Raw genomic sequence first — 27,408 nt, forward strand, 5'->3', positions numbered from 1 at the left:
TACTGGATCCGTTATAAGGTTCTGGAGTCGTCCTGGCTGGTGGAACTGTCCTGTGTTTGCTTTGGAGGCTTGGCATACCTTATATTGTTCCCGCACGCTGGAGTGGAGTGAGGCGTTGATGGTGGTCCAGGTTTTCCTGGGGAGCGAGTTTGAGCACCAATGAGTGCTTGTTTGCCTCTGCCCTTGGGATGTTGGTGTTGTGCAGCTCCATGTGCAGGTTCTTTCCCTTTCGGCTGCACAGGTTGTTGAGGGCTTGAGCACTCGTGGCCTCTTGGCTTCGGGCTTTCGCTTTTTTTCCCTCCTGGAGCCGTCTTCTGACTGGCTCGAGGATGTGGAGGCGCTTGGGGCTGTTCCTGGGTCCAATGCCGTGGGCTCTGTGGCTCGCTCGTCGTCTGCCTGGTTGAGGCTGTTTGCACCGATCCTGCGGGATGCGGTGTCGCTGTTTTACGCCTCACGGTTTGCGTGTCGGCTGGCGGTGCTGGCTTCCTACCTGGAATCTGCCTGGGCCCTGGCTCTTAGGATGTCTTCATCCTTCTGCCCCTTGCTGTTTGCTGATTCTGCGGTGGAGCAGTATTTGAAGGCGGCGTCGGCTAACTGTCGTCCCATGTCTGATTTGTTGGTTCTCTGCAGGTCCCTCCGGGGATGGGGGGGAGCCTTCCCGGAGGGGTCGTGCCAGGGCTCAGGGTTTCGCTCGTAAGGGTGGGCCACAGAGTGCCAGTTTTGGAGCCGGCGCCTCCTTTGGAACCGCCTTCGTCTAGGTCTGCGCGGTGTTCACTGTGCGAGGCTCGAGTTCTCGTAAGGGGCGCCGGCTCTTTGCGGTTCGTCCCATTGATGGGGCGATAGAGGGAGAGGCTTGTCAAGATTTGTGGACTTATTGGGTCATTTCCGACAGTCTGCGGTGGCATTGGGTGGCTCCTCCTCCTTTGTGGGGCTCAGGGCTGACAGGGCAGGCCTCTTCCCCTGCGCTCTGCTGAATTATCTTGCAGTGGGTACGCTTGGGCGTGGTCGAAATGACGACGTCCCTTGGGTGGGTCTTCCGCCTGTTTCCAGTCCTGAAACGGGACTGTGCGGATCTGAGGTTCATTTTGGTCTTGTCCCGTCTGAACCCCTGGATTCCATTGCCCCTCTTTTCGGCTGACTACGCTGTCCCAGGTCCGGCTTCTGTGTGAGCCGGGTGCTTGGATGGTGTCCCTGGACCTCCGGGATGCTTATTGGCATGTCCTAATTCATCCGAGGCTCAAGGACTGGCTTGTTTTTGTTGTGGGGCATCAGGCTTCCCGCTTTCGTTGTCTCCCGTTCGGATTGAACCTGGCACCTTGCGTTTTCACATGCCTGACACAGGTTGTGGTGACCCGTCTGCATCTTTTAAGTGTTTGGGTGCTGGCCTAGCGTTGGCCTAGCGCTGGCCTACCTCGATGACTGGCTGGTATGGGTTCCCAGCCAGTCCGCATGTCTGCTAGCCAGAAATTTGGTTCTTTTCCCAGCTCGCCGTGTTCGGGTTCGTGGTGAACTGGAGGAAGTCCCATCTGGTCCCCTCCCAGGTTCGGAGTTGGCTGGGTCTTGTTTGGGACTCTGACTGTTTCCTTGTCTCTCCCTCCAGAATCTCTTGCTTTGCCTGCTGTTCCGCCTTTGCCCTTTTTTTGGAGGCTCTTGGGTCACCCGGCGGTTGCTCGAGGGTCTGTGCGGGAGCCTGAACTTTGCGATGTTGGTCTACCCGCCGGGTCGGGTTTGGCTGCATCACAGATGGACGTCCCTTCCACCTTTCTAGTGATCGCTGGGTTCGACCCCCGGGGGTTTTGCGCCGGTTGCTGCGTTGCCGGCTTCCTTTTTTTTTTTTTTTTTTTTTTTTTTTTTTTTTTTTTTTTTTTTTTTTTTTTTTTTTTTTTTTTTTTTTTTTTTTTTTTTTTTTTGGTGGTGGTTCAGTGCCTTGATGCCTACCCGAGCCCTCACTTGCTGTGGACGCTTGTTCACAGGCGCGTCATCTCTCGGCTGGGGCTTTGTGACCAGTGCTCACCAGGCCAGCCAGGGGCGGTTGGGTCCGTCCTGCCGTCAGGCCCACAGCACGGTGCGGGAGTTCGCGGCGGTGTGGTTTTCTCTTTGGAGGGTTTGGTTCACCCAGGGATCAACAATCCGGCTCCATTCGGACTGCTCCCTGGTCGTTCATTGTCTGAACCGAGGGGGTTCGATGTGGTCCTTGGCTCTTTGGGGCTGATCGCTTCTGGTGACTCATCTGCCGAGTTCTCTGGGTTTGACTCCTGGCCGTTCACAATCGGGGTGTCCACTGTCCTGAAGGACGGCCTGTCTCTGTTCATTTCCCTGTCCTCGGAATGAATGATCGACGCAGACTCGTTCCGTTTGCTCTGCCAGACGTTCTGGCACCCAGAGGTGGACCTCTTTGCGTCGGCGTGGTCACGGTGCCTTCCAATATATGTGGCGCCCTTCCCTGACTGCGAGTCCGTCGGGGTCGTTTCCTTTTGGCAGGACTGGTAGAGTTAGGGGTTCCTGTACCTCTTTCCTCCAGTTCAGCTGTTGCTCCAGGTCCTGACTCGCTTAGAGACTTACCAGGAGAGAGTAGTCCTCTTGGCCCCATGGTGGCTGGCCCAGCCTTGGTTTCAGGCGCTGCTTGCACGGTGTCCGAACCCATGAGGTTTTCCGCCGCTCTGCCTCTTTCAGCAGATCGGAACGGTACGACACATGGCTGGTTCGATCTTCTCTTAGTCTTCAGGTATGGTATTTTTTACTCGAGTTTATTATCATCTCTATGGTCATAAGGTGGCTTCTTTGTTGGTGTCCCACCTGCAGGCTTCGTCTAGGCGGCAGTATGAAGTCTCTTGGCGTTCCTTCTGTCTCTTTTGCTCCATAGGTATACTTCACTGACGGTTAAGGTTGTTTTGTCCATTATTTCTTGATTGTTCCAGGGCCATCGCCTTATGCTGAATACTGTCGCCTCCCATCGTGTGGCACTGATGGAGCCGCTGCAGCTTCCTATCGATATTGATGTTACTTTTGCATTGTTTCGCAAGGTGTCTCGTGTGTGTTTCACTTCCGGCCTGCTCCTGGGCCGCTTGAGCCGTCCTGGTCGCTTGACACGGTGCTCGCTTGTCTCTCTTCTCCTTGGTTTGTAGTGGCCCCTTCAGTTCAGGACTGTTTCTCTAAGGCTTTTTTCTTGTTGGCATTGGTCTCCGGGAGCTGCTCCTTTTGTCCTGGTGGTAGGTTTATTCATTTGCAGTCATCTCCTCCTTTTCTGGCAAAGAATGAGACTGCTGCATTCCGGAGGGGTCTTTGGGTTGTTGATGCTTGGTTCGTCAGGCCGGGGGTGCATCATGTGTTGTCCGGTTGCGGCTCTTGACTGTTATTTGCGCGCAAAGGGCTCTGTGGCCAGGGATGTTGATCCGACTTCCCTTCTTTCCTGTTCCAGGGTTCGGGTCTTCCAGGTTGTCTGCAGGGTTGTTCGTTCTAGCCAGCCTGTGATCTATCCCCGTGCCCATAATATTCATAAGTTTGCTGTTTTTGGTAATATGTCTTGGATTGACATTTGGGTGCGTGGTTTTTGGAGGTCGAACGGGGTTCTGGCTGCCGTTTCTTGAACGTACCTGGGCCTCGTTGGGCGTGTGTCACCTTGGGTTGGCGGTTACAGCTAGTTGTCTCGACTTTGAGTTGAGGAGTGAGCGCCTCTCGCCTCCCAGGCAAATCCCTTTTATTTCCATCGTGGGTAGTTAGCTCCGAGGAGCCGAAGGGATTCCCCCGCAGAAAACCAGTGTCGATTGTAATGAAACGTCATTTTCTGGGTGAGATCCGGAGGCTCCCTCACCCAGTGAGGGTGAATTGTGGGGGCCGGTCGGCCGAGCGGACAGCACGCTGGACTTGTGATCCTGTGGTCCCGGGTTCGATCCCGGGCGCCGGCGAGAAACAATGGGCAGAGTTTCTTTCACCCTATGCCCCCTGTTACCTAGCAGTAAAATAGGTACCTGGGTGTTAGTCAGCTGTCACGGGCTGCTTCCTGGGGGTGGAGGCCTGGTCGAGGACCGGGCCGCGGGGACACTAAAGCCCCGAAATCATCTCAAGATAACCTCCCCAGAATCTCTTCCCTCCCTCCAGTCGGCATTTTTTTCATGTGTTTGGACATCCAGCCTCAGAACTGAAAGGTGGATAGCCGGCATGGGGGGGCTCTGGTGCTCCCCCCTTTCCCCTCCCAGGGAGGGGGGAGCTGAGCAGACAGTGGCGCGGTGACGTGTGATGGTGGTGTGCACAAGGTACCCACCACCACACGGTGGGCACACGTCCCATGTGCCCACCGTGTGTCTGTGCTTACTAGCAAATTGGTAATAGGGGAATGTGGATCGAGAAATTAGTAATAGAGAAAGTGAATATCATTGCAAGTCGGAAATAAAGCAGAAAATCCTTTATGGTAATACAGGCAAATTAATATATCAGTGTTATAACTCTAGTAACTGGCAACTGATGGCAGCCCAGGACAACAACGTGTCAACTGTACAGCCTCTGGGACCCCTCACCCTCGATCGTGGATAAGTACTGCCCATACAGTAGAACAAATAAACATATATATATATTATTACAACTATAAGGTATACATATAATATTATAAATATAACTATATATACAACAAAACAAAGCAAAATGGGAGTAAACAATCAAATTTGCGGCCACAGTAACAACTACTTAGTCAAAGGCACGGGAATTGAATGTTATATCTGTAAGAATAGATTTCATTCGGCTTGTTCAGGAGTGAGTAACGCCACGGGACTGGGAGTTGGCCACTTGCTCTGGGTGTGTAAAAATGACCTGCCAGCTTGGAATATCCTAAAAAATCTTCTAGATAACATGATGCATGAACGGAAAACATCGTTCATTGAAAGCCTACCAGCCATCCAGAAAGAGTGGGAAAGGAACAACAATAATTCTAATATGCCAGGGGCAGAGGCTATAGTCAGGGATGAAACTGAAGCAGAAACTCAGGAAGTTGTAAACTCTGACTTAGTATGCCTGGATGCAGATGACAGTAAACTAGAAAGTGTAACAGCCAGCACTGACAGCTCAATAGGTACAGACACTACAACGGTCCCCAATAGGGCGAGTCAGACCAGAAGGACAGACTTATGCAAATTTTATGCAAAGGCCATATGCAGATATAGATATGCTGGTAATAAGAAAGGATTAGAATGCAGTTACCAACATCCCAAAATTTTAAATATGCTTAGGAAAGGCGAGTGTCGATTTGGATCAATACATAGGTTTTTCCATCCTGACATGTGCCAAACCTCACTGGAGGACAGAAAATGCTATGACCTCAGCTGCTTGTACTTTCACGTGAAAGGCACAAAACGCTACATAAAGAGTGGCGAGCAGGATAATGAATTTGGAGGAAACTATACAGTAAAATTTTTTTATACCAAACCAAAAGTAGGTTTGGTAGGCTTCAAAAGTAGGCGCATGGAGTGTATGGAACTGGATGCCAGATCCGCTTGTATTCCAGAATTAGATACAATTACACACGCAGCGACTGTAAGAAATATTGCCGGAACAACTGTGGACATCTTCAAGAGAAAACTGGACTGTTTTCTAAGAGAAGTGCCGGACCAACCAGGCTGTGTTGGGTATGTGGGCCTGCAGGCTGCTCCAAGCAACAGCCTGGTGGACCAAACTCTCACAAGTTGAGCTTGGCCTCGGGCTGGGCTTGGGGAGTAGAAGAACTCCCAGAACTCCATCAAGCAGGTATCAAGCAGGTATCACAGAAGGGAACTAAAACTGACAGGCAACTGCCCTACAACAATCAGCACTGGTCAGAATAAACTCAATATGTCCAAGCATAATGGGCTTTGCCAAAAAAGTCTCCCAGTCCAACCATCCCTAATAAAGTATCCTCATTCATCTCTGCCAACATACAAGGACTAAAAACAAGAACAAACAACAGTTCAGTTCATAAATGGTCTCCTCACGGAGTCAAATTTCAGTATTTGGAGCTTTCACAGAAACCCATGCAGGGGAATTCTTTGACAGCAAGATCTAGATTCCAGGATATAACTTATACAGGTTTGATAGGAAAATTAGGTCACATGGAGGAGTGGGTCTGTGTATTAGGGAAGACCTTGTATGCTTGGAGCTCCTTTACGTTACAAGTGAGGTGGTAGAGGTACTGGGATTAAAAATAGAGAAAATAAACTTAGTGATTATTCTAATATACAAACTGCCAGATGTAACGGCTGAGGAATTCGCAGAACAGATAAACAAAATAGAGAATAGCCTTGATAATTTGGAGAACCCAATACCTGATATTATCTTCCTAGGTGACATCAACTTGCCTAGTCTCAGATGGAGAATAGCAAACAATAATATTATACCAGGAAATCTATCGGGACCTAACCAACCACAGATTAGAGAACTACAGTACTTAGATTCTGTGACAAATTTTCACTCAACCAGCAGATATCAGAGCCAACGAGAAATGAAAGTATTCTAGACCTAGTCTTTACGAACAATGAAGACATTATCAGGGACATTACGATATCACATACCACATACTCGGATCACAAGCTCATTGAAGTGCAAACGACCATCAGTAGACCTAAAATGTTGATCATGCGAGAGGGGTTATTCAGTAAATTCAATTTTAATAATAAAAGGATAGACTGGGAGAAAATAAACAGGGAACTTACAAACATTTCATGGGAAATGATCTAAGTAATAAAAGTCCTTCAGAAGGAATAGAAAAATTGACTTCGGAAGCGTATCAAGTCTGTTAGAAACATGTTCCTTTGAGGAAAGCCAGAAAGAGATCCAACATAGAAAGAGAACGCAAACGACACTATAAAACTATAAAAGAAGGAAAAATATAACGGAAATGCTTAAGCAGAGGCGACTTTCCCGTCAAAGAAGGAATAATTTAAATAGGGAGATTGAAGAAATCGAGCGGAAATTGAAACACTCATATCAAACTGAAGAAAGGCAGTTAAAACAGAAAGCAATTCAGGAAATAAAGAAAAATCCAAAATACTTCTTCACATATGCAAAATCAAAAGCAAAAACCACTGCCAGTATTGGACCTATTCGTACAAGTGAAAGTTCATTCACGGAGGATGACAAAGAAATTAGTGAAATCCTAAAAAAGCAGTATGAGGACATGTTTAGCACTCCAATAAACAACATGAAAGTGGAAGATCCAGACAATTTCTTTGTGGGATATCCAAACCCCTGTAAATATAAATGATATCAACACAAGTGTACTAGACTTTGAAAGAGAAATTGAAAACATGCCCGTGCACTCGGCCCCGGTCCAGATTCATGGAATTCAATATTTATAAAGAAATGCAAAGTGCCAGTAGCACAGGCACTCGGTATAGTGTGGAGGAAGAGCTTGGACACGGGGGAGATATCAGATGCACTTAATGTAGCAGACATAGCCCCTCTACACAAGGGAGGGAGCAAAGCATTGACAAAGAATTATAGACCAGTTGCAGTAACGTCGCACATAATAAAAGTATTTGAGAGAGTGATTAAGAGTCTGGTCACCAATTTCATGGAGGTTAATGACCTTCACAACCCAGGCCAACATGGATTTCGAGCGAGAAGGTCGTGCCTCTCACAGCTACTTGATCACTACGACAGTCACCTGAGGCATTAGAAGAAAAACAGAATATTGATGTGATATACACGGACTTTGCAAAGTCTTTCGATAAATGTGACCATGGAGTGATAGCACACAAAATGAAGTCAATGGAAATAACTGGTAAAGTAGGACGCTGGATACTCGGTTTTGTCAAACAGGACTCTGCGAGTAACAGTCAACCATATAAAATAGTCCAAGCGCAGTTAAAAGCTCAGTTCTTGCACCGCTGCTTTTCCTTATTCTCATATCAGATATAGACAAAAATACAAGTCACAGCTTCGTATCATCCTTTGCAGATGACACAAAAATCAGTATGAAAATTACATCAGCTGAAGACATTGAAAAACTTCAAGCTGATATTAATAAAGTTTTCAACTGGGCATCAGAAAATAACATGATGTTTAACAGTGATAAATTCCAGGTACTCAGATACGGCAAAAATGAGGACCTTAAACATAATACAAGGTACAAACACAATCAAATGTGCTCATAGTAGGAAAAGAGCATGTAAAGGATTTGGGAATAATGATGTCTGATGACCTAACGTTTAGGGAGCATAACCAAGCAAACATTGCATCAGCCAGAAAAATGATTGGATGGATTACAAGAACTTTCAAATCCAGGGATCCCATCACAATGGTTGCGCTCTTCAACTCACTTGTGTTGTCCCATCTTGAGTACTGCTCAGTACTAACTTTCCCCTTCAGAGCAGGAGAGATTGCTGAAATCTGAAATGAAAGAAGGAATACAGACAACATATACGGCACGCATAGACGTGATAAAGCACCTAAATTATTGGGATCGTCTCAAAGCCCTCCAAATGTAATCGCTAGAAAGAATACGAGAGAGATATAAAATAATATACACTTGGAAGATACTGGAGGGCCAAGTACCAAATCTACACAGTAAAATAACGTATTGGAGTGAACGGTATGGAAGAAAATGCAGAATAGAACCCGTGAAGAGCAGAGGTGCCATAGGCACAATCAGAGAACACTGTACAGTATAAACATCAGAGGTTCACGGTTGTTCAACACCCTCCCAGCGAGCATAAGAAATATTGCCGGAACAACCGTGGACATCTTCAAGAGGAAACTAGATTGTTTCCTCCAAGGAAACCATACCTATCGGGCTGTGGTGGGTATGTGGGCCTGCGGGCTGCTCCAAGCAATAGCCTATTGGACCAAACTCTCACAAGTCAACCTTGGCCTTGGGCCGGGTTTGGGGAGTAGAAGAACTCCCAGAACCCCATCAACCAGGTATCAACCAGATGTCATGCTCGTTTGTTCGTTTCTTTTAGGGGAGTTCTATCCACTTGTTCGGCTTGTGGTAGCAATAATTTCACCAGAATAGGGGTTTGTTTTGGGATGCTTACCTTTCTGGGTGCCTGACCTGGTTGATAGCAGACAGAGTGCTTCCAACCACACGGGGGTTTCTATAGGCCATTGCTCCCCGTGCCTCTCTGAGGTGGGGTGGGGGGGGGGGCAGGTTCTGGTTCGTAGTGCCCGGTAGGTCCACAGAACTCCATACACGCGACTGATGCCAAAGTCTGACATTAACATATTAGCCTATTAAGCTCCAGTTAGCCTCTGGGTGTCACCCAGAAAATGGCGTTTCATTTCATTCAACTCTATTTTTCTTGGTAAACACCAGGTCTAGGGTAGCTGGTAGGAAACCTTACTCTCCGTGTTTCATCTCTCAACGTGAAGATATTTTGTTGATCAGTCTATTTCTCTGGTTAAAATCGCTCAAGTAAAATTCAGTTCTTTGCTCTGGGTCTCCTTTCTATTGTGGCTACCTTTTCTGTTACTCTATTGGTATCTGTACCCCATTATAATTTTCCTTTTAACTGTTAATTTTTAACCTTTCTTATTTGGGTTTGCTTCAATATTGTCAGAGTGACCAGCGTAAAGGGGAGAAGGCCATGGTGGACCATGAACTTTCACGTCACAACATCACCAGCACCGTGATGCCCACTGATGGCAGTACCAGCACTGGACATGATTGTGAGAGTACTGAAGAATTGGACGATAACTTTTCTAAAGAGTTTGGAACAGAATTCACTCTTCGTCAAGCTAAATTAAATGAACAGTTGCATGTAAGTACAGTACTTTAATGCATTTTCAATAATCTATGCAATATTTAATTTTCATAAATGTTTGTATGGTTTATGGTTTGGTTTAAATGTTTGCTTGTAAATTTTGAAATGTGATTTTTGTGATTTTTCTTTTGCATGGTTAGACATTTGTATTTAACCCATTTAGTGCTAGAATTGATTGTCATATGCTAGTCATTTACTATAATCAGTTAATATAATCAATACTAACCACTAACCCCAGTGGTTAGTATTTTTGTTTATCATCCAGTAGAAAAAACACATGTTTTTCTGGGCTGGCTCTTGAATAGCTCCTTGGTGTTTCAAGCACCGATATCCTTGAGACCTCCACTCGACCAGATGTGTGCTACCCACCAAAATCCAGAATCTTAATTTGATTTGCTCATGAAGTCTACATGAGTAAATGAAAGATAACCAAAAACTGAGGAAATGCCCAGAATATCTCGGGCAAATCAGAACTAACCATTACTTTTAATAAAGAATTAAAGTTAGGAAACGAGGTTACCAACAGCTGGCCGTGGGTAAACCACCATCGCTCCAACTTGCACCAGATGCTGTTCAGCCCAGATCTTCACTAGCGTGTCTGGTTCTTGCCACTGTGCACCTGCAGAAACCCATTGTTCATCCCTAGAGATAAGCAGTGGCAGGTCATCAGTATTAAACTTTTTCAACTAAATTGTGACTGGCAGGTGATTAGGAAAGCAACATATCCAGGAATTCTTCTGGGGTGACAAATATAATCAATTTAGCAGTAGTTTGAGAGAGCTGATGTGCTAGCCATAATCCTGGATTTAGCCATATATATTTACATAACTGGTGATGGTGAATAGAACAGAAGTGAAGAAATTACTGTATGGTGGTCTGCCTGCTTTACACTGTTTTTACTTTGTAATGAGCAATGGTAGCCTTGAAACTTTTCCCAGCTTGCAAACTGTGCTCAACACTTGGGTCACTGTCAATTGCTGTCTGGATCACCGGGGTAATTTCACTACAAGAGCAGAGCCATATTGTTCAATGTCAGCTCCTTCACACTAGTACCTACAGCCGTTCATCCTTCTCCTGCTGAAGTTATATTGCCTATGCTAGGTTTTCTGTTTTCCATGTCAAGTTCTTTGTGATGAATGATTTAGCTGAAAGGTGTCGTTTGTTTCTGTGTCACTGAGCCCTTCTCTGTCAGTTCATCGTGCAAGGTTAAGTATTTCAGCCAACCGAATTTCTGTTCACAAATCTTGTGAAATTGTTCACTTACTCATTCCACAATTGTGCTGTTTCACTTTGGCAAACATCCATTATATTTGTATTGCATCAAGGATGTTGTAAATGTCAAGATTTCTGAAAATCTTGAACTGATTGCTTATTGGGTCATCTATAACTTCTAGACACTGCAAAAAATGTAAATTGTAGATAGTGCTCTTTAAATGTCTTCAATACATGGGCTGAATTAAAGATGTGGTGCTGGGTGGCATGAACATTAGTTCAACATTTTCAAAAAGGACAGATAAATGTACACCATGTTCTACATCATTATCAACAAGGAGCAAAGCCTTTAAGCACGATTTTTTTCCGAGCCATGAGTTTTCACCTCTTCACAGAAAATGTTGATAAACCAGTCATCAAACATAAGTCATCGATGCTTCCTTATTTGCTCTCCAGTGAACTGGTAAGGGGCTTAGAGAAAGACCTTTGAAGGCTCTGGGATTGAGCGAGGTAAATTAGTAGTACATAACTTACGCTTCAAATCTCCAGCAGCATTGCCACAAAGCAAATGCAGCCTGTCATTGTCTTGAAACCTGAAGCCATTTTATTTTCTAAAGTGTTGGTTCTCTTCAATTAATGCATGTGCTGTTAGTTTGTAAGCACTAGCAGCCTCACCAGTGATTTAAACATTAACGGGGATGCTGGTATTTTACGAATTCATAAAACTATCCTTTACTAGCTTCAAACAGCTCTGCCCCTTTCAACTTGTGTTAAATGATTGTAAAATCTTCAAATCCTTTATACACATTAATCCAGTGTTTCCAAGTCATGTTTCCAAGTCAGGTCATCACCCTATACTGTTGGCATTTCCTCAAATTTCTTCAGTATCATAATGTCTCGCCCCTGGTATTTTTATATTTAGTGGACTTGAACAAGCCACAGTAGCTTTGATTATATCTGTATTAATTTTAGATGATCATATGCTAGATTTATTCATGTTATAGTGGTGACCCAGTGTTGTAACAAATCATACCATAAAAATGGATGAGAGGAAATGAAGAACAGCATAAAGGGGGAGAGAGTGAGGTGGAGTGGGGAAGAGTGAGGTGAAAGTGTAGAGGATAGATGGGATGATGGGTGGACTTTGTGAGAGGGACAAAAGTGGGTAGAAAGAATTAGAGTAGGGGATAATTAGAGTAGATAAAGGTAGGTAGAAAGGTAGATCTGCCACTTTTATAACAAGTCGACCCTGGCTGGGCTCAGGGAGTAGAAGCACTCCCAGAACCTTCTCCAGGTATGCATCCATTCAGAAGTTTACAAGACAAGGAATGGAATGCATCTCTATAATCAGTGTAAACAGGTAAGAAACTACAACCATGTAAAACATAAATTTTCAAGTCTGAATTGTTAGTAATTTTCAGTGCTCTTCACTCAAGCTTTCATCAGTCAAGAAATGGATCAAAGGTCTTAGGTTATCAGATTTAAGTAACTAAAAGTGACTTTAAAGAGTTATTCATTTATGTATATGTTCATAACTAAATGTACAGTATTTCCTTTACCATAATCAGTATTAATTTGGAAAAGGAGTCATTACATATGAAATTGAGAGCAAATATGGCTGATTGTTCCTGAAATTTATACAACAAATAATTTCAATCGAACCTTACAATTGAATTCATCAAGGTCTTTAATTACAAGTTGGTTAAAAGATAGGGAGATCTGGCTGACAGTCAAAGCTCCCTGGCCTGGAGCCATTTGGGGAACTATAGACTTTCCCCTGCTGCTGCTGCTTGAACCTCTCTGGTTTAGCAACGCTTCCATTTATGTATAACTGCTCAAGTATATATGGGGGAGCCAAGGGGTTTAACTCGTCATCATAGGATAGTGGCTAACTAGCCATCACACTCACAGGCGGCTTGTTTGATGGAAAGACATTGTCACCTGTGAACATTAACACTTAAGATGTGTACTTTGCTATTGTCAAGAACTGACAGACTGTTGCCACCACTCAATTTCTGTGAGAACAGACTCTACTTGTACCACTGATTATATTAAAACCGTTTATGGTGTTACAGTGTGGTAGCATGCTCTCCAGCCTTGAGATTCATCAGGATTTCAAACTTCTCTCTTCTCGTTTTTTCATAAGCATTCTCATCTTTGAGTGTTCTCTGTTTTTGCTTGAGATAGAAGATGCTTGGGGTAGAACCATGGTGCAAAAATGTGGTACTGTAATACCAAAGTGAGTAAAATGAGAATATTTGAAGTCACAAGAACAAAAGTTTTTAAATGCATGCAACAGCAACAAATGCTGTATATCACCATTTAAAGCAATAACAAAATTAGGCTGTCATCAATGCACATTGCACTAATGCTGGGCTCACTTTGTGGTGTTGATGATATTTGTCTTCAAGTGATAGTGCCACTTGGCCAACAAAGCTGGCAGATTTGTCCAACGGCTGATGGCACCATTTGCCAATGAAGCTGCCAGATTTGTCCAACGGCTGATGGCACCATTTGCCAGCGAAGCTGCCAGATTTGAAAAGCTGAAAATAGTTACTTAAATGTCATTAAAAAATTCTGATAGCCGTTGCATATTGCCACCAATGGGTTGATTTATTTTGTTTCATGAATTTGATAATGGGGTTTAGTTACAAATATTCAATATTTTTGTGTGCGCTTAATGTTCCCATGTCTTAGCTCTTTCCTTAAGGGTGGTATGTTGTATATATCTAAACAATATTTTATCATGCTCTCCATCAAGTACATGGCCAATAAATTTGGTGAATATTGATATCTACAAAAATACAATTAAAATTTGTTTAAATTCTCAGTACTAGTTTGTGTTGTAGAATTATGATATATTATTATATTGTATTGCACTTCTTTATTTTTTTCTTAGGATATAAACAAAGAATTAGCTATGAAAGAAGAACTGATGAACAAAATGTCAACCAACGATGCTCAATTTCTGGTGATGAAGGCCAGCTATGAGAAAGAGAAAAAAGACCTGGAAATGCACATAGATATCCTGGCTAAAGAGAAGGATGAACTCATGCAGCAACTGAAGGCAGCTTCACACTCGGGAGGAAGCAAGTAAGGCTGTTTGTTTTGATGTGCTTTCAAAGCCTGGTTACCACAACATATAACATTATAGGGGTAGGGAAGGTTTGGAGTGTGGGATCTCTCCAAATGTTGTCAATCGTGAAAATAGTCTTGTTTTGGGGGCTCATTCCCACCCAAGCCTCAAAGTGAAGGCAGGTCCATATTATTGTAGGTTATGAGAGGAACACAAAAATAATTAACAAAAGTTGGATGGGGAAAAGCTCCTTCAAGGAAGGAAAGTTTGATAGGAAAAGTTTGAGACAAAGATAAAGGAAATGATGAGTGGAATGGAATAATTTCATAAGAACAGAAGTGAGAAGTAAAATGTAGTTCAGTATGCTTTATTAACTAAGAAAGGTTTGGGATAATGAATAACATTTCTTTGCAGGTCAAGGTGTTCATATTTGAAATTAAAATTTGAGAGAATGGTGATGCTTCTCATTGCATATGTACTGTTTAAGGACAGAAGTGAAACGTAACAAGGCTTTTGGGGGTAACCTGTAGGAGGAGATTACAGTAGTTTAATGCCTAAAAGTTAAAGGGTAATTGTTCTTTGAATTGTATATCTGAAAATATCATCTGAATGGTAAATGTCTGTAGATTTAAAAATCTGTGAAATGAGTTATATTTTACTAATACTTGCAAACTACTACATTCTTTCCGGATGCCTCGGGACTGAGACCGTACGGATAACCTGTTTTGTAGGGATAAGTGGTTGGTCATGTAGGGAACATTTTTTACAGTACATTATTCAGTTTGTACTTGCCAATGAGGCATTCTGATCCACTTCCAAAGCTGAAGATTATTGTTGATGGTGTGTATCTATTTAGGTGGTAGAGGTTTTTACGTTAACAGTGCTGGGTTGGCTGAAGTGGAGAATGATGATGATGAGGTACCTTCAGATGGTAAAGTGCTTGTACCACTCCTAGACTATTATTATTATTAACACATTGCACCATAGTTCTATTCTCTGCCCTTCTATTATGTATAGCTTATCACTTTCACTTGTAGAAAAAATAGTCAGGGATCTATAACATCATTTCTTAGATGGGTAGTGATGCCCGACATCTGCTTGCTCTCACCACCGTATCACACATTTTTACTAGACTGCCTGCTTGCCTCACAACTTTACTGCTGACAGTAGTGTCTGATAAGTATGTGGTCATGTGTAGTTAAAAAGTAACGATTATTCATAAATATATATGGTACAGAGTAAATAATGAAACTGTACAAGAGTGGTTTAACCCCTTGGCATGCATACAGGGAGGAAGCTGTGCTTGAGGATCATCGAGTCCATGAACTCGTGAGGATGCAATTTGCTGGTTTGACACATAGGGGATGAAGGGCTTTGATGGTTAAGTTAGATGGTATATTTGTTTGCTGTTTCACTTTAGTTTACACAATGTGGGGAATATCTCTTTATATGCACATAAGTGTCAGAAACAATGAGTAGTGTACGTAGGCCTAGGGTGTAATATGTACACCTATATTGGATGTCAATTCTGTGGAAATTTTTGTGTAGGTAATTGTGCATGTGTAAGAGAGAATGATGTAATAAGTGGTTTCATATTAATGACGGTGTATATCAGGGTTGTGGAATGTCACTGGAAAATAAGTATTGTATATACACTGAAGGGGTCATAAGGATGGGCAAGGTAAGAATGTTAAAGGTGTATTTCTACAATATAGGCCTAATATATATAATTGAAGTATATCAAACTAGAAGTATGCAGATGATAATTTTTATGCCAGAAAGTGAAAGAAAGATAGGTAAATACAGTAATTTGAAAGCTTCGTTTAGTTGTGTGAGAGAAGACAAAAATGAATTTATGGTTTCATATTAATGTGGCGGAGAGAAAAAGAAATTGTGTGTGTGTGAAATAAATATGAATGGTAAAATGTTGTATGTGTTCAGTTTATATAAACAGTAATAGTTGCAACCAGAGGTCTGCATGGAGTAGTGGCAGTGCAATAAGATATCCGGTTAGGAAAACAAAATGGTAATAAAGGAGATGCAACCAGAGGTCTGCATGGAATGATGGTGTGGTATAAATGCAAAAAGTTAGGGTTGTAGAAATGGACAATCAAAGGAGCATGTGTGATGTTAGAGGATAGGATTAGATAAAGGATAGATAAAGCATAAAGCTGTCTTTGAGGGATGTAGAGTGCAAGTCAATAAACTGCCAGAATAAGAAAAATATACAGATGGGTTTAACGTGTTGAGTGAACGGATTATGGTAAACTGATAAAAGGGAGTATTTTCACGTAAACCTGTAGGTAGAGTGTGAAGGAAGCAGCTGGGAAAATGGTGGCTGTTAATGGGTACACGTGAGTGTTGGAGAAACACTACGCCTGGTCTTTGAAGGAGTGGTTGCTGCTGTGGGTGACTGATGGTGCAGAGGTGCTGGATTATGTGACAATATTATTTTAAACAAATCCACAAGGGCCATGATGAGGGTTCGACCCTACGCACGGGACGTTCCCGGAAGCACCTTTGTCAACTTTGCCACAACATGGTAAAAGAATTGCAACCTGGATTGCAACTGCCCTCACTAGGATCCTGAAGCTTCTCAGAAGCCCAATTGAGGTTTCACACAATTCCCCTATGCACTCGGGCTCTGTCAACCAAATGTTCTACCTCTTCATCCTTACTTCAATACACCCACAAATCACAATAGCATGATGTATCAAGTGAACAAATCCACAAGGGCCGTGATGAAGGTTCGAACCTATGCACAGGATGCTACCAGAAGCATCGGCTCAAGGGAGCCGGTCGGCCGAGCGGACAGCACGCTGGACTTGTGATCCTGTGGTCCTGGGTTCGATCCCAGGCGCCGGCGAGAAACAATGGACAGAGTTTCTTTCACCCTATGCCCCTGTTACCTAGCAGTAAAATAGGTGCCTGGGTGTTAGTCAGCTGTCACGGGCTGCTTCCTGGGGGTGGAGGCCTGGTCGAGGACTGGGCCGCGGGCACACTAAAGCCCCGAAATCATCTCAAGATCTCAAGATAATCTCGAAAGCACTGTAGTCAACTGTACCATGACATAATTAAAAGAATTGTATTGAAGGAAGGGCATAGAGGTAGAACATTTGGTTGACAGAGCCCGGGTGCATGGGGGAATTGTGTGAAACCCCAATTGGGCTTCTGAGAAGCTTCAGGATCCTAGTGAGGGCAGTAGCACCCCAGGTTGCAATTCTTTTAACCATGTCGTGGTACAGTTGACTAAGGCACTTCTGGGATCATTCCATGCATAGGTTCAAACCCTCATCAAGGCCCTTGTGGATTTGTTCACTTGATATATTACGCTATTGTGATTTGTGTTTGTAGATTATTTTGTTAATGATAAAATGAATGGACAAGTGGTGTTTTGTATATTATTTAATGTCTGTAACCTTCTTGTGCTATATTCTTAACTTGAACTTTTCAGACTGATACCTCCTTTCCCCATCAAAATGGGAAAAAGGCAATGATTAAGTTATGTACAGTATTTATGTATACGTGCTGTTACTGATATGCTGTTTTCCTGAATTGAAAATATTCTAACTTCTTGGTTGATTCTTAATAATCACAACCTTTGAATGTATGGTAGAATATAAGGTTTGGCATGTGATATGTAAACAAATAATTAATAGTTACTAATTAGGATTAAGTTAAAATGTTGCTAGCCATTCTCTTCAGCTGTGCAATAAATAAGCTTTTCAATATTTTTCCAGAGTCTCTGAACAGCGTCGCAAGAGGGTTCAAGAGCTGGAAACAGAGATTGCAAAGCTCAAACAGAAGCAAAAAGAACACCTAAAGCTAATGCGCATGAAGGATCAGTCTGAACAGAAGGTCATCAAACTTAATTCTGAAATTGTGGTATGTAGTAAGAATATTTGTTTCTTTTTAACTGAGCTTTCATTTGTATAGTGAAGTTGGCCAAGTTGTTAAATGTTGCAAATATTTTTATATAGGAAGTATTATATGCATAAATGTTAATGATGCAATGAATAGCTGGTTTTACATTAATATAGTGCAGGTGTATGCCAGGGTTGTTTAACATGTATATATATATTGAGGGGTTCATGAAGGGCAGTGTAAGAATATTAATGTGTGTAGGTTTTATAACGTGTACAGTCACAGCACTTTCACACCCCCCTTGTTCATGATTAATGGTCGTCCCGAGCACTTTCCAATGTTCCTCCTGCTCTTCCCTTGACAAGAGGCCTACACAGTTTGGCAACATGTCATCAAGAGTACCTCGGTGCGCATGCCTCTGCCATTGTTACCCAAATACAGACAGCCTTTTTTTTCCCCCTTACACCTAGATTACTTATCCTCCACATCATTTCTTAAAAACAAAACTCATGATAATTTAAGAGGTAATGTATCTGCCATAGTTTTGACCTAGCAGTCTACTCTAGTGAAAATGTGATGAATTTTGAACAGAAATTACTGTATTGTATACAGTGGCACCTCGACTTACGATTGCCCCTACTTATGATAATTTCGAGTTACGATGTAAATTTCATCGAAAAATGCGACTCTACATCCAATGGTGTCGTCGACTTCCGATATTTGTTGGTACACGTTCGGGTCGACCGAGCGCGTGGTTCCTGGTCACGCGGTCCGACCTGCCTCGGTTTACTACAGCTGCCCGCTTAGTGACGATCGCGCCTCCACCACCACCACCACCAGAAACAGCTGCTGGGATGTCTTGATGGGAAGACCAGAAATTTTTATAAATCATAAATAACTGAATATTTGAAAGAACTGTTTACAGTGATGGGTGTTGAAGGCACTTATGGCTTCACCATGGTATTAGTTCTTAAATGGCTCCTGTAGCCCATAAGTGATGGAGATAGAGAAATGTATAAGGTTGAACTTGATCATGATCATCATGATGTACACATGTACATGATGTTGTACATGTGTATATGATGTGCACTACACTCCCTCAATACCACACAAACCATCACACTCCACAACACCAGTACTAAAATTGGATGAATCATTGCCAAAATAACAACACGACCTTGATGGAGAGGCAAGAGAACTCAAAATCTACCAGAATTAACAAAATATGGAAAATCCTTTATATATATATATACAAACATACAAGGCCTAAAGTTAACATTGAGAAATAGGTTCATAACTGGCTTCTTAGTAGTTGAATGCAATATTTGAGGCATTTTCAGAATCGCATAAGAGAGTACACATAGGTAGTGGAATCTGGATCCCAAGTTATTAATACTGTGTATGTTGTGACAGGATACAGTAAATACATCATCTGGAGGAGTAGGTCTGTATGTTAAAGGTATGAAACTTGTATGCACATGGCTCTCCAGAGGGGGTAGTTGAGGTGCAGTACTTGGAATCAAAGTAGAGGAAAAAAACATGATTATTATTCTAATATACAAACTGCCAGATGCAGCAGTTGAGGAATTAGAGCAGATACACAAAACAGAGATTTGCCTTGATAATCTACCAAACCCAGTGTACAATATTATCTTCCTTGAAAACACCAATCTACCCATCTACCCAATATCAAACAATAACATTAGAGTAAGAAATCAACCTGAAAATAACCAATCTCAGGCTCGCTGAGATAACAACTAGGAGTAAAAATACTCTTGATTTGCTTTTCACAAATACTGAAGAAATAATCAAGGACATTACAATCTAAGATATTGTACTACATACTCAGATCAGACTAATTGAAGTTAAAACTAACATTGGTACTTATAATGTGTCCAAAAGTATTGAACAAAAAGTGTAATTTTATAAATTAACTTTGATCAATAAGAGGATTGGCCTGAGGAGAAATAAACGTATCCAATTGGAAACCGTCATGAATAACAAAAAACTCCCACGCAATGAATATAAGAATTGACTACTGAAGTATACAAAGTCTGCTTGACACATGTTCTTTTGTGGGAGGTCAGAAAGACAACCACCCTAGAAAGAGAATGCAGATGACACAACAGAAGAACAAAGAAAAGGTACAGTAACATAAACTGGGAGATTGAAGAACTGGAACAGAAGCTGAAGCAATCATCCCAGACTGAATAAATGAAATTGGTACAGAAAGTTATGCAAGAGATAGAGAAAAATACAAAATATCTTTTGTCATGCAAAATCATAAACCTCCACCAGTATTGGACCTATACTTACAAGTGAAGGTTCATACATCCTTAAAGAACAGTATAGTACGAGGTTATGTTTAGCACCCTCCAATAAGCAACATGAAAGTTAAAGATCTGAACAGCTTCTTTATGAACCATATTCAAAAACCCTGACAATATAACTGATATTAACACAAGCACAGGATTCTGAAAGAGAAATCGACAACTTGCTCATGCACTTTGCTCCAAGTGCTGACAACTGGAATTCTATATTTGTAAATAAATATTAGGTACTATTCACACAAGCACTCTGTGTAATATGGACAAATTTGTTTTAGTTAATTAAATTTATACTTTCAGTTTTTTTTTTTTTTTTTTTACACATAATAATTCTTTGCCAAATGTTTTATTAGGAAAATTCCTAAATTACAAAATTGTTTATTGCAGCATATTGAACATTAGCAAGGCACAAACCTGAAAGTCGGTTTGTTTACATCAACATGTTAATGCTGATTATTTTGTAAGATTGCATATGCATTTAATGTGTTTTATATTGCAGGCCATGAAAGCTAACAGAGTTAAGCTGATTCGGCAGATGAAGGAAGACAGTGAGAAGTTCAGAGTATGGAAAGCACAGAAGGACAGAGAGGTATGCTATATTAAATCACTGCAGGTTCTCCAAAGATCAGTTTGATTGTTAAGATAAATGAGTATTTTAAAAGAGAGCAAAAGGATTAAAACTACTTGCTAGAACCCATTCCAGACTATTTTATAACCTCGGCTGTCTGAAGGATAACGGGTTTAGCTAACTTTGTTTTTTAAGCTGAATGTTTAACCCCTTTGTTGTTTACAACCAATGAATCTGTCATTTCTGTTACATGTTTGCTACAGTATTTGTTTTAGCCACCAAGTTTCCTGTGTTGTCTTTTGATAAGTTGTTGCTAGCAACTGCCATAATCAACATATTTGGCACTTCCAGCAGGAGCCTGTCTAATTCCTTTCTGAAATATTCTTACATTTGCTGGGTGGAGATTAAATTATTACTTTGTAGAATTGGTGAATGTCTAGTACTATTACTTAGAATCTGAAGTTGACTATCAATATTATCAAATAATGATTCTTAAAGTAAAAGTCAATATTTTACTTATTGAAAATGCTTTGTGAATATTACTAAATGTACAGAAAATCATTTGTGAAAATCTTTTCATCTCAGGTTGCCAAGCTGAAGGAAGCAGACCGTCGTAAAGAATATCAGATTGTGAAAATGGAACGTCTTCACTCCAAACAGCAGAATGTTCTGAAACGCAAAATGGAGGAGGCTATTGCTATTAACAAGAGACTAAAGGTAAGGAATTTAAAGTTTTCTTGGTTGTAGTTTTTATTAATAAATAAGGGGGTAAAGAATAAGCTGTGCAAAGTTTTATTATTAAAATTATTAACCCCTGCACTGCACACCTGCTTCATGTGACAACTTCATGGTGTGCATGAAAGAAAAAAATAACTTTTATCGTTTTAGTATTGCTAAAATGTGTTCACTGATCATGGAGAAAACATAAGAACATTTTGTTTTTTTGCCGTGATGGAGAGAAAATCTCCTAATGGCGTCATCGATTTGAGAAATTACTCGGGGAGTTTGCCCAGGCTAGGCAGGCGGTAATAGTTTCAAATAGGTTCACTTATTTTTTCTTCAGTTATGCAGAAGTGTGTAATTTGTGTAATTTATAATGAAACATGTAAAATGTTATGCATCATTGCAAACTCTCACAAGCTGTTCTGGCGAGTGATAATAAAGTAACCGTTGATCCATGAAGAGCATAGTCACACAGGCTCCACAGTTGGCGAGGGAACCCAACAAACCAAAATTTGCCAGCTGTACTATGCACATTGCTAATTCTAGCCAAGATGTTTTTTATCATAAACATGATCACTGAATCCTGAATATGATTAATTTTTCACATGTTCATTTTCTAAAAGAACACGAGGTCCCATTACACGACTCAGAAACACCAAACCGTGGCTGTGGCTGTCTCCCATGCTTTGGGAATGTCATTACCAGCATTTAGTTAACTAATATCTCAATCTTGTGTAAAATTTCCCACTGCACTCTAAATGGAATGGATTGTCATTACCAGCATTTAGTTGACTAAATCTCAATCTTGTGCAAAATTTCTCACTGCCCTGAGAGCATTTAATAAGTTTTTCTTAGCTGGCAGTCATGAACTTCAATATTATTGTCAAACACTGGCATTTCCCTTCTTGCCTTTACTGTGCCACACACTCCAGTTCTATTTTCAAGCAAGAACCTAGTTAGCAAGGGACTTGTATAATAGTTATGTGTATAAAATGTGGCCTTTATTCAGCCATGGTGCAAGCAGTGTCTTCACCACACTACCTGAGAAACCACGTTGGTCATTACCGGGAATGTCTACATTGCTAGCAGAGTACAGAATCATGTGTAAAACAATTCCTGTTTCACAGTCAAAAAGAACAAAGAATTTCAATCCAAATCTGTGCCATTTGGAGGGAATATACTGGTTGAAGGCAACACGTCCGTTGAAAAGAACAAGGGATTCTAGAGAATCTAGAAATCTAGAATGTAGACATCTCTGAACTTTCCAATCAGTTCATTGAGAACGTGCCTCACTCTCCAAAGTGCATCATCTTCTGTCCAGTCTTCATTACCTGCCAAATGAAGACACCCGAGAAGTACAGTATCTGAAACCTGTCTCGAGTCATATATTTTCCGAACATAGGTATTGGGACACATTGGTATTTGCTCCAATAATCTGAGATGACGTGTTTTACACAATGTCTCATCAACAGACATAGTGCAGGAAATGCATACATTTCACCTAGATCAGTGTTTTTCCAACACTGTATTCGTGAAAATCTGTTAACTCGTGTTCAATGAGATGAACTGCATTGATGTTCGTTTCCTGAGCAAGATGTTACATGAGCGGCTCATCAAAATATGCAGTAAAAAAGTTCATTTCACACATGTTCTCACCAGTATCAGGGAAAAGGTCTGTAATCCCAACATCTTTATTGTTAAAAGCTGGAATTAATGAAACAAAATTTTCACCATCACTCCACGCAAGTACAGCTGGTGTTTTGCAAGATGCTACAATGGCACCACGGCGAGGAATTGTTGCACATCGTGGACCAGGAGCTGAAGCCCGTGTATGAACAGTACGGGCGTGAACTGAGACATGTCTCCATGCAGTGGCGCTTGACTGGACGAGACGCTGATGCGACAAAACATCTCTTGGTAACAGCACCCATTCCACTGGCACTAGCAACAGGTGTTTTCTGATTCAACGTCACTGAAACCAGAGTCACTTTCCTCTGACTCGTCACCAAAAATATTGTCATACTGCAAATAATCACAAGAACTGTGTGGTCGGGAGCGAATTGGTGTAGAGAGTGGGCGAGGAGGCAGAAGAGGCAGTGCTGAGCGAGTAGGCCTCCCCCTGGGAGCAGGCTGTATCTCATTTTTCACTTTGACTCCCAATGGAATCCTGTGTATAGTCTTTAGGATATCAGTCATCAATAGGATTTACCTTACCATCAGAAAATAATTCATTCATTATTAATTTCATCATCAGTCAGTGATTGCATGGTGTTGTGCGATGAGCATTATGGGGCATTGGGGCATGCACTCGCCATGGTGGCTGCCGGGTAACTGAGACCTCCAACAAAATTGGGGCCTAGCTGAATTTTTTAAAGATGGCGTCTGTTTATTATGGCTCCTGGGCAGACTATGGATCCTCCTCTAACCCATAGGCTGTTTAAATCTTGCGTGGTACTCCAACACTTAAATAGCTGTGCTGCATAATTCTGCATCAGTTACTCACCACAGCTATTGATGTGTTGCGCAGTTCAAGGGTTAAGTGATGCTGTGGGCATGAACTGCATGGCAGTGTTGTGAGCTGCTGCTGCTGCATGCACTATCCATGACTCTTTTTTTGTGAGTACTGAGGCCACTAGGGAGCCCATTATTCTTTTTTCAAAGATGGCATCTGTATACTAGAGACTTGGAGGCAGATGTGAGCCCCGTGTTCCCACTGGAGTTACAAATGTTACGCTACACCTAAAATCAGCCCTGGTTGATAACACACACCACCGATGAAATGATCTTAGTTAATGTGCTTAGATGAATGGTTAATTACCTGGTAGACTAGATGTTTGATTATTAAAACTAATTAGGAATGACACTGATCTGATGATACCAAAGTTTGTACAAATCTGAATAATCTGAAGAACATAAACACACACACCACTTCTCCATACACAGTTTAAAATGTAGATATGACAGAGCCCAGTAGGCTCAGGAATCTGTACATCAGTTGATTGACGGTTGAGAGGCGGGATCAAAGAGCCAGAGCTCAACCCCCGCAAGCACAATTAGGTGAGTACACACACATACACACAGAGAGATATATATATATATATCAATGCACGCTCCTTGAAAAACATAAACTCTCTAGGGACATCCAAGTGTTGTTGGAATTAAACACGTTACTTGATCCCATAATGTGTATTGCAAAACATTAAAAAGTGCATCATAGTGATTGTTATTTCAATTTGGAGTAATATAGAAAAAACATAAACACAATGAAACCCCAGTGGCCTAATTAGCCAAGATAAAAACCACTAATTTTCCCTGCCATTGAAACACCCAAAAAATCCCAGTATCCATAGTGCTACAAATTATTGTAACATAATTAAATATAAAGAAAGTATAATTAAATATTGAGACCTTAATAAAATTAATTAGTATTGTAGAGTATGACTGGGTTTTGAGGTGTGAGATAGGATATGAAACTCCCACAGACTTTCCGGTTGAATTTACCGTAGTACCTAAGGTATGAAAGTCCTGCAGAGTTTGCCAGCGTTCCCAAGCCCCAGCTGGAAATTCCCGTGTTGAACACACACTATCCTGCTTGTTACCCAACTCTTCTGCACTTTATCAAGGATTCTTTTTGCTTCATATCCTAGTTTCTTCTGTCTTGCCATGTGGCTGCCTCTAATTCTGTTAGGTTGTTTATAATCTTTCTCCCTAAATTTTTTAATTTGGTTCTGTTCACTGCCTACTTTGTTCTGACAGCATCATTGTCACCTTTGTTGCCTGCCTTGCCTCCAACCCTTCAGCTACTCCTGCACAAGTCCTTGCTTGTCCTTGATCCCCATTGTGTTGTCACATTCTCCATTATTTTTATTTACTTTTTAAATTTTTCATTGTATCTTTTGTTGCATCCTTTGCATTTTTGTCTTTCCTTTCACTGCTTTGCATCAGTTAATTTTCTTGCATTGCTTTACTTCAGCCCTGGTGTCTGTTCAAAGCTGTTAGTCCTCCCTGGTTCTGTCTCCAGGTTCCCTCTGTCAGTGTCTTCATCTCTCCTATATCTACCTCCATTGTTCCTCGTGAGCTGAGATAGTCACCGGTAATTGCTGAAAATGAGTTTGTTTGCATTTTTTCTGTACAGTTTATAGAGAAGGGAACATAATTGTGTGTGTGGAAGAATATTACATGATACTGTTTCACGAGCTGGAGGATTTGTATGTTAGGAAATGTTCATAATTCCAGTACAGTATTATTTGAGAGATGCTGGTATATATGGGGAAATATAAAAGTATGAAAGTAATGGCGATGCCTTCATTGCCTGCAGTTGAACCATTATTGGTTTAAGATGCAAAGTTAATTTTATGGTGATTGTATATATAAATGGTTTATTTCCAGGATGCAGTGGCACTTCAGAAGGCTGGTGCTGAGAAAAGGGCTGCATCACGAGACATTGCTGGTACTGGGAACCGTGTCAGGTGAGAGCTGAAGTTACATTATTTATTGAGTATTTGTAAATAAACATGACCTGTATCAAGTAATTATGCATAAATGTTATATACCGTTAACAAAATTTAGGTTTTGTACAGTATTGAAATTCGTCTTTCTAACAATCTGTTGCAATTTTAGTGCTGGGAAACATAATTATTTGGGTAGTTTTATATTTTCATACAATTTTTTGTAGTTTGAATTTTTGTTGTTTCACTTCAAGGTTTTTCTGACCTGTGCTAGCTAATGCATCACTTGAAAAATTGCTGTCAAGCAGTGGCAAAAGTCTGAGTCTTGACTAAGTAATCTTCAGAGTTTCACTCTACATCACTCTCGTTTTCATTTTGCATAGTTTAGAAATTAATTCAAGATCTTGGGGAAATTGGATTAAAGATAATTAAAAATGACTTGGAAATTATTAATTTATTATACATGTCCATGATGAAAGAATATGGATGGATAACTATACTCCCATGCCTTTCCCATATCAACACTAATTAAGACTCGGTCACCACACAAGAAATTGAGAGCCATGTGGCAGATGGCCCCTAGAATTTCACAACATAATTTAGGAACTCAAAATGCATCACCTTACAATCATACTCGCCAAGATCTTAGGTTGTTAGACCTAAGTTAGGTCTAAGGAAGTAAGTTAGGAGCAAGTTGGTTAGAGAAGGGGGCATGGCAAGGGGTCAAGGCCCCTGCTGGCCTGGACAGGCCTGCGTATTATCTGGCCTACAGAGCAGTCATCATTGTAGAGTGAGCATCCTCTATATGCTCAATATACAACTGCTCGAGTATTTAAGAGGGAAACAGAAGCTAAGCCCTGGCTATCTTACTATCACACTTGGACAGTGACTTGTATGATGGAAAGACACCAGTAACCATCTGCAATTATCAGCTTAGCACAGGGTAAGGTTTCTTGACACGACCTGACCTCGCCCAACTTGTGAACATATCACCTTGGAAGTGTGACTTGTTATTGCTTCAAAGCTAGTCTACCTGGTGACACAATTGAGGTCCACAGTTCCTCCCTGCAAATCCTTTATTCTTCTCCCATGGGTAATTAGCTTCAGGTAGCCACAAGGTGCTTCCCCCAAAAAAGTGTTGAATGCAATGAAATGCCTCTTCCTGGATGAGCCCTGATGGCTTCCCGATTTCCTCTCTTCCTTCCACGTTTATCGGTTAGTGTTTTTGGTCTTCACACCTGCTCTAGAATTGTCTTGGAAGGCTGGAGGAGACTTGGAAATTTAGACTCAAACCCCCCATGGTCGGAAGGTTAGTGCTAATGAGCTCACACTAGTTTTGAGAAAGTCTACCATTGTTTAAATTATTTGGGGGGTTCATTTGGCAGTTTCGAAGCTTCAGTCTCTTGGAATCCAGCAGTGGTCTGTATTAGTTAAATGACCTTCTGAATGTTTTATTGGTGGGGTG

General features: G+C 41.5%; 1 protein-coding gene across 1 annotated transcript in view; it reads left to right on the plus strand.

Annotated features, from left to right (window-relative positions):
- Klp3A (kinesin-like protein 3A) overlaps nucleotides 1-27,408 on the plus strand; it is a 99,727-nt gene that overhangs the window by 35,679 nt on the left and 36,640 nt on the right. The window contains exons 12-17 of the mRNA XM_045739068.2: nucleotides 9,522-9,722; nucleotides 13,837-14,030; nucleotides 17,754-17,898; nucleotides 20,704-20,793; nucleotides 21,358-21,489; nucleotides 25,885-25,964. Of these exons, the coding sequence (XP_045595024.2) occupies nucleotides 9,522-9,722; nucleotides 13,837-14,030; nucleotides 17,754-17,898; nucleotides 20,704-20,793; nucleotides 21,358-21,489; nucleotides 25,885-25,964 (842 nt within the window). The remainder of the gene's footprint in view (nucleotides 1-9,521; nucleotides 9,723-13,836; nucleotides 14,031-17,753; nucleotides 17,899-20,703; nucleotides 20,794-21,357; nucleotides 21,490-25,884; nucleotides 25,965-27,408) is intronic.

The sequence above is a fragment of the Procambarus clarkii genome, chromosome 36 (assembly GCF_040958095.1).
Source record: "Procambarus clarkii isolate CNS0578487 chromosome 36, FALCON_Pclarkii_2.0, whole genome shotgun sequence".
NCBI lineage: Eukaryota > Metazoa > Arthropoda > Malacostraca > Decapoda > Cambaridae > Procambarus > Procambarus clarkii.